At 41.2% G+C, this 8,496-nt stretch overlaps 1 protein-coding gene across 1 annotated transcript in view; it reads right to left on the bottom strand.

Moving 5' to 3' along the window:
- Positions 1–8,496, bottom strand: part of LOC109953225 (extracellular calcium-sensing receptor-like) — a gene marked incomplete at its 3' end in the record, with an annotated part of 53,891 nt that overhangs the window by 41,015 nt on the left and 4,380 nt on the right. The window contains 7 exon segments of the mRNA XM_020588653.1: positions 601–919; positions 1,066–1,214; positions 3,996–4,102; positions 4,651–4,750; positions 4,899–5,087; positions 6,318–6,915; positions 6,917–7,076. Of these exon segments, the coding sequence (XP_020444309.1) occupies positions 601–919; positions 1,066–1,214; positions 3,996–4,102; positions 4,651–4,750; positions 4,899–5,087; positions 6,318–6,915; positions 6,917–7,076 (1,622 nt within the window).

The raw sequence follows: 8,496 nt of genomic DNA, 5'->3' as shown, positions 1-8,496 counted from the left end.
CTATGGCACCATCAAGAATGTGATGTGTATCCATTTTTGCAGTTTGGGTATCAATGATCCATCCCTCACTTCCTATCCACTGGTACCCAGTCAAGTTGTGCTGAGACAAGGCATGTAATAGCACAACCATATCTAAGGGTGAGACAAATGCTACAATCACCTTGGAGGTGGAAGCCTTGATAATGTCAATGATCTTTTTTATTTTATCTGATGAATCAGTTCTAAGGAAAGATACAGAATACTCCAGACAGATGCCCAGTTGCTGTGCAGTCTCTGTGAATGTAGCCATGCCATTATTGCCATAATCATCATTGCTTCTAATAGCTCCAACCCAAGTCCAACCAAAGTGCTTGACCAACTGGGCCAGGGCTCTGCTCTGATAGTCATCACTGGGTACTGTTCTGAGGAAGGATGGGTATTTGGTTTTGTCACTGAGACAAGCACAGGTGGCAAAGTGGCTAATCTACAAGAAAAAGAAATGATAAGATAAGATGTAAGATATAAAACATTTACACAATCACATTTGAGCAGCCGGAACCACTGGAAAGGAATAACTATATTCAACAAATATTAAATTACATAATTACTAATGTTACCCACCAGTGGGATATGAAAGGAACCGATGACAGTGGCTATAGCCATACTAGGAGAGGAAGAGGTCTCTCCCATAATAGCCTGCACTTGTCTGGGTCTGGTACATGGTGCCTTGATGGGTGCAAAAAAAATGTCATTACCATTAGCCAAGGCCAGTGCAACCCTCACACTTTTGGCTACAGCACGACAGTCATCATACATCTTGTAGCCCAGAGAGATGCCAGGTAGTAGTTCTGCGTTGTTATTAATCTCCTCAATGGCGAAAATCATAGCCTGGGCATACTGGAACTCTCTGAAATTCAAACTTGATGCAGACAGTTTTAAACTGTTGGATTCAGAGTATTACTTCAAACAAAAACATTAGAGTAGTAAATGAAATTTAATTTTAATACTCCATTTGGGAAGCCTTTTATATGCGCTTTTACTTACTTGCTATTTTAAATAAAAATAGTTTTCTATGCTGTAAGTTACCTGGTGCATTCCACTGGCAGTGGTTTGTTTGTGTAGGTATCCTGTCTGACTTTCCAGCAGTGAAAATTGAAGATTCCCCCCAAAGTAATGTCCCCATTCTTAAATAGCTGTGGGTTGTCATTATCCCCTCTACGCTGGCACACCAGCTCCTCAGCATGAGAGGATACCAACAACAACAGCTGTAAAAGTGCCCAGCCCTGCTCTGTCCACCTCTGTGTGAATGTCATGCTGTCTGAGAGAACTAAACCACTGGGTGGCATCACATGTACATTCAGCCCAATCAAACGTTTATACTGGTTATTTATACATTTTGTAATAGCATAAAAAATAGAGGATGAATATTTCCTCTCTCCTGACCTACAAAGTGGGGTGAGTGGAAGGAGGTGCCCAAATAAAAGTGTTTGGTCTACAGCCTATTCTAAAAATATTTTCATGTTTGAATGTTTTTTTTTCACAAAACAGTTATTTAATAGTTATTAATAGAATGAAAGCACAACTCTATTTTATTACTCATTCTTCTGTGCATGTGATATGCATTGGGCAACCATTTTCTTTTTTGTTTATTTTTATTGGACATTAGTTGTCAGATACAGGTCATACATGTTTGATTAAAACCTGTGAAATTAGTGTCAAAACAAATTGCACCTGAATTCATGCTGGTCCTGCTTACACATGGATTCATAGTTCAGGCAAGTGAAAATGTGAATGCCTTCCTCTTTCAGGTTCAGATGTTAAACTGATCCAGACAGTTAAATGGTTAATATGGTTACTGTGGGATATGCATGTAGGGCAAAGCCACTCTGTGGGTGATAGTCATTCAAATTGGTTATTTTACTGTAGCCCTCTTGTCTTATAGGATGAGAGTTACTGTCTCCATAGCCCCCCAAGGGGTACAGGCTAAGACTGAGTCTCAGAAAAAAAAAAAAAAAAAAAAAAATAGAGCTTTGATCATGCTGACCAGAGGCTTATGACACTTGTCAGTGTTTAGAGATGGAGGTGGAGATACCCAGAGAATGGCAGTGTGGTCAGAAAAGTAGATAGAGGCTTCTTTTCAGGCAGATTAGAAATCATAAGAGGATGAAGGCAAGAAGGTAAATAGTGATAGGCTGAACAGGTGAGTATACTGATTCCCTCCAGACAGGTTTGGAGCAGAATGGGCAGGTGAGTATAATAACCTCTCTACAGTTACTAGCTTTATGCAGAACACAAACAGTCAAAGAGAAAACAGGTGAGTAGGCTGCAGAAAAATCAAACACTGAGATCTGCCCACAAATATTTCCCACGGTGAGCAGATAACAAAAAGGGCAACACACACTCCTCTTCGATGTGAACATCTGACATCTATGTTGTGTCTCCTGTCTGAAGCAATCACCCAGAGCTGGTCAGGATTGTGGTAACAGCAGCCTTATTCTGGACAAATAAATACATCTGCAGTATACAGGTTTTTTATCACACTATAACCTTTTATGTACTGTTTAATCTGGACAAGGTCCAAGTTTTCCTCTTAGGGGAAAATGCAAACCAGTATTTGTGCACTGGGATGCTGAAAAAATGCATTAGCTAAATCAACAACTGAAAACCACTTATTGTTGGAACTTGGGACAGTTTTGAACACATATGGAATGTTTGGTGCACAAGCATGGACTGCAGCATTTACCACTTACAGGTCCTGTACAAACCTTGACTGCTCCGGCTGGCCAGTATCTCTGATTTTTTTAAGAGAAAATATAAGTGTGTGCATAGGTGACGTTTCACATGGAACATGCATGCCTCCCTTTAACAGGGATTCAAACACTGATAAATCTCGCCGAAATCCTTTGAAAAAGATCTTCCTTAGCAGCCCCATACTGTGCTCCATCATCCCAGTCGTTTTTTGGCCAGTTTCCCTCCACTGCAACCCACTTCTAACTGATCTGAATCCAAAGCAGATGCTGAAGTTCGTTTGTAGCAGGTTTGAACTGTCCAATCAGCAATTGTAATTGTCTGGCATACTCCTTTCTTCCTGCCTCATTCAATTGAGGCAGATTTTGTGCCACTTTTTTATGTCTGCAATAGTCCAGGGAGCAAAAAATATTTACAGGTACATCTCAAAAATATCGTGGAAAGTTTTTTTTTCATAATTCAAAAAGTGATATTTTCATATATTATTCTAGATACATTATATGTAAAGTGAAATATTTCAAGACTTTTTTTTGTTTTAATTTTGATGATTACAGCTTACAGTTCATGAAATTCAACAATCCAGTATCTAAAAGTATTGGAATATTTCATTTTGAGTTTGAGTACCTTTCTATTTATACAGTATAAATACCATGTATTTTTTCAACTAGTTCAGTACACGCAACCACACTCATGGGGAATACGCTCAGGAGTGCGAAATGCAGGACTTCTAGACTGAAAAACTCTTTCTTTCCAACTGTCATCAGACTCCTAAACAGCTGACTCAGGATCTACCTCATATAATTCCATCTGTACCGTTTACATACTCATTTTGCACATGCATAATTGTACACTCACTGCTGAATATTTGCACTTCATGGCTCCCACGTATCATATATTCTCTCTGCATTATATTGAGTTCTTGTTGTATTTTTTTGTGCTTCTTTCACTTGCTGCTTTAAAGTGCCTTAGATTTGTGTTACTACCTATTTAGATTTGTTATTGCTCATCTACTTTATATTTCACTTGTATTGTGTGGCATTCATGCGGACAGCAAAGGAAGAATTTCATTGTACAGGGAAACACGTTTCCTAACTGTGCATATGACAAAGAAACACTTCGACCTTGACCTTTGACCTACTGCTGACTTGACAGTTGTCCAGAAGACATGCATTTTTTCTCTTCTTTCCTGCTTTCCTGCCCTGCTTTCACCAAACTTAAGTTTATGACTGTCACGCCGGTTGTCTGATAGCATGAGCAAGGCATCTTACTATGGGGTACACCTCATCCGCGTAGCCCTCAGAAGCTCCTATTCCATTACACCAGCCAATGTGGCTGGCAGCTGTGGCACTGTGTCCGAAGGAGGAGTCTCCTCCCCCTACATATAGGGTGAACACTGTGTCACCAATTTATTCTAGTGGGTTAACAGCTTCCTTGCTTCATACAAGGAGAGTGGAGAAAACTGTGTTCAGGATGTACTGAGAGTGCATGTGTGGCTTTTAGTGAGAGACGGTGCCCACTTTTCCACACAATCAGGTTGTGTGCTAAACTGTGCAACCTGGGTGACCGCAGCCCCCTCCAACTGTTGATATACACTACAATCATGGTGCTGTCTGACCTGACCAAGACATGGTGCTCCCAGTCTTCACTGACCATGAGGTGGAGGGTTTGCCCTGTTGTGTGCACTGCAGCCCCCAACTGGTTGTAGAGGAGAATGAGCACCATGGCACCCCCTGCATGAGAACAAGCAGCCTACACCAACGAGGCGCTCATGCAGCCTGCCCCACCAGGTGCTTGACACCCTGGTGGGGCTGTAGGTTTAATTTTCATAGTGTTTTTCAATGCTATTCTTTGTTTCTGTTTTGTGTGTGGATGCAGTACCCTTGCCCTCAGCAACATGCCTTGATGCACAGGGGAGTGTTTTACTTGAGAATAAAACAGGGGTGTGCTTGTGAGACTGGATTGGGACACTGGAATGTGGATCATGCAGCTTTTGTTTCTTCTCTTTCTGGGTGTGAACTGTGGGCTGAACAGAAAGCGCATGGTGTGGGGGTGGAAAGGGAACAGGAACTGGCAGCTTGGCCTTCCCCATCAGCAGATGTGAGCTAGGCTTGTGGGCCACCTTGTACCACCACTGGGTTGAATGGCTTTCTAAACCATGAGGGTGTGTGAACCTGGGGCCTGGGGGTGGTGTGAGCCACAGGTTGGGGGGCCGGGGGCTTCATCTTGTAGATTACACCTGCAGCTGTCTGCGCCACAGCATGCACAAAGGCATGTAGTGGAACAGGGGTCTCAAAAGGTATTCTGCAGGGCAGGCACAATTTGAGGGCATCCTCTTCTTTCTTTTTCTCCTCACATCTTTTCTGCAGCATGATGACAGCAGATCCATAAATTCCCTTAGGGTCAAGTTGTTATGGTTGCTCTCATTTGTCGCCAATCTCATGCTTTTATTTTGGCTTTTTTCTTTTTCATCTCCCTTTACCTGCTCTTGCTTCACCACGGTCTAAATAAATGAAGGCCAGACAGTGGAACACATTTTATCTTTTGTAAAGAAGGTGATTTCTTGTCATTCAGTGTGACCCTCTACTGTGATCATGAGTCAGTGCAATAAAGCTAATGCACTATTTTACATATAGCTTATTAACTGTTGCATAGTTGTCATAAATCTTGTATAACAAAAATCATTGCTTAAGCAAATCTTAATTATTTGAAATTTGAGGCCGTGGTGCTGAAAATTTTAATTAAATACATTTTTGTTTAGGTATAAAATACAGAATGAAATACATACAGACACATAAGCCATTAACAGCAATTATTTTTTGCATGTTCATACTTATGGAATTGTCTGACCACATGAAATTAATACAAGTTAAGCCAAAGATTTTTTCTTTTAACTTTGAGAATGTAGATTTTATTTGTTGAGTACATTTTAGAAAAACTATATTAAATGTTATAAGCTCATTTAGAAATAAGGTATTAGGCTTGTGCATTCATTTGTAATTGATTATACACAGTGTTTATTGTCATATGCACAGTACAGAAACGTGTTTCCCTGTACAGTGAACTTTTTACTTTGCCGTTCACATGAATGCCACATAATACAAATGAAATATAAAGTAGATAAATAAATAACACAAAATCTAAGGCACTTTAAAGCAGCAATAAAATAAAAAAATATAAGAATGTAATAAGAGAATGTATGCTACATGGGAGCTGTATGTGCAGTAGTCAACAGTGAATGAGGGAGATTTGTTGGGTTTTAAAAAACAACAACAATAATAATAATAGTACGGTCTAGACCTTACTTTATAAAGTGTCCTGAGATGACTTATGATGTGATTTGCTGCTATACATAAAAATCAGAAATGAACTGAAAATTGAATTAGTTGATATGACTGTATATTACATTACATTAAATGAAGACATCTCCTTAGGCTATGCCAATAACATGACATACGGTGGGGCACAATAAACCTAGTCAGTAACATGAATATTGGTTTCTACAGGAGTTTGGTTAACAAATTATGTAAAAATAAAGGCACAAGAATGCCTTTGCCACCATAGTTTGTAAAATGTTAGAATGATTTTGATGCCCCTTTCTCCATCATATTCCTTTTTGTGTTCATCTCTGGTTTCAGTAAGATAATATAACATTTTGGAATAAAAGTACAAATGAGCAGTCCAAAACTGGAGGCCAGAATAGCAAATATCTCTACAGCAACACTGAACTTCCCAGGAGAGCTGACATATGCTGGAACAAAAGTGATCCAGACTGCACAGAATATCAGCATGCTGAAGGTGATCAGTTTGGCCTCATTGAAGTTATCAGGCAGTTTCCGAGCAAGAAAAGCCAGAATAAAACATAAGATGGCCAGAAGGCCTATGTACCCAAGTACAGCCCAAAAGCCTACAGCTGATCCCAGAGCACACTCTAAGATGATTTTGTCCTTGAACTGGGTAAAATTCTTAAATGGAAAAGGAGGAGAAATGGTTAACCAGAGCATACATATAAGAACCTGGATGAGAGTGAAAGCCACAACACTGAGTCTCTGCTGTGCAGGCCCAAACCATTTCATCACATTACTGCCTGGAAGTGTAGCCCTGAAGGCCATTAACACCACTATAGTTTTCCCCAGAACACAAGAGATACAGAGGAAAAAGGTGATGCCGAATGCTGTGTGTCGCAGCAGCTGCCACAACAGCAGTCATGCATGTTCCAAATAAGGCCGTAGCAGTGAGCAGTACTCCCATAATTTCTTCATATGATAGAAACTCTGCCTCCTTCTTTACACAGGCATCTCTTCTCTCATTGGACCAGGACTCAGGGTGGCATCGCTCACAGGTGATAGAATCTGAAAATGATATCAAAGCAGCTGTCAAACTTGCAAAGTAGATTTCTTTGTTTCTTTTCACCATCTACAGAGCATAATATTGTGAAAAGATTAAGAGAATCCAAGGAAATCTCTGTGCATAAAGGTCAAGGGCAAAAACCATAGCTGAATCCTTTGAGCCCTCAGGAGGCATGACATGAGAAACCATCATACAACCACAATGAATATAGCCACATGGGCTCTGGAAAACTTGGGAAAAGTGCTGTAACTTAACACAGTCCACCACTGTTTTCAGAAATGCAACCTGAACCTCTATTGTATAAGGAGGAAGCCAAACATCACTTTTGTGATGTCAGGCTGCTGAGTTCTCTTGGCCTGAGCTCATCTTAAATGTACCAAAAGACAATGGAAACGTGTTTTGTGGTCAGACGAGTCCAGGTTTCAACTTGTTTTCAGGAAAAGTGTCAAGGGGCTGTGTGCCAAAGTTGAATAAGACCATCCAGACTGTTATCAGCGAAAGGTGCAAAAGTCTGCATCTGTGATATGGGCTGCATCATTGCTCACAGGATGGGTGACTTGCATATGTCAATTAAAAAGTGTAATTAACAGGGAAGTTATAATTCAGTGGTAAACAGGCCTCTGTCTCAACTTTTTTGGAGTATTCAAGTAAATATATAAATTGCAGTTTTTGGTTTTTATTGCATATTGTGGGGTCCAGTTGGACTTGTCTGTGCAAATTCTCAGTCATCCAGGTCTTGGTAAAATGAAAAAACTGGACTTAGATTTCTAGGTCAAAGATGTCCACCTCTCATCCAAGAGGCTTCATCATTTCTGACTGACTGGTGTTGAGCCGATAATATCTCCGGCTCAACACCAGTCAGTCAGACTAGAAATCTAGTCCAGTTGATTTTTTTCTAAGTTTTCAGATTGAAAAATGTCCCAAATTTTCTGGAAATGGGATTTGTACACTCCTCCTTGAACTGCCACCTTATCGTGATGGAGGGCTTTGAGTACCCGAACGATCCTAGGCGCTATGTTGTTGGGGGCTATATGCCCCTGGTAGGGTCTCCCAAGGCAAACAGGTCCTATGTGACAGGTCATACTATGAGCTGTTCAAGATCCCATTATGAAAAGACAAAAATCAAGGACTGTGATGCCGCTCAGTATGGTGCAACTGGGGCCTCACCCTGGAGCCAGGCCTGGGGTTGGGGCTCGAATGCGAGCGCCTGGTGGCCGGGCATCTTCCTACTGGGGCCCGGCCAGGCTTAGCCCAAATGAGCGACTTGGGGACATCCTCCCGTGGGCCCACCACCTACAGGAGGATCCATAAGGTACCGGTGCATAATGGATTGGGCAGCGGTCGAAGGCAGGGGCCCCGACGACCCGATCTCTGGACACGGAGACTAGACGTGGGGATGTGGAATGTCACCTCACTGGGGGG

Source organism: Monopterus albus, unplaced genomic scaffold (assembly GCF_001952655.1).
Source record: "Monopterus albus unplaced genomic scaffold, M_albus_1.0 scaffold584.1, whole genome shotgun sequence".
Lineage (NCBI taxonomy): Eukaryota > Metazoa > Chordata > Actinopteri > Synbranchiformes > Synbranchidae > Monopterus > Monopterus albus.
Note: the sequence above shows the minus strand (reverse complement) of the source record. Positions and strands in the feature narration are given on the sequence as shown.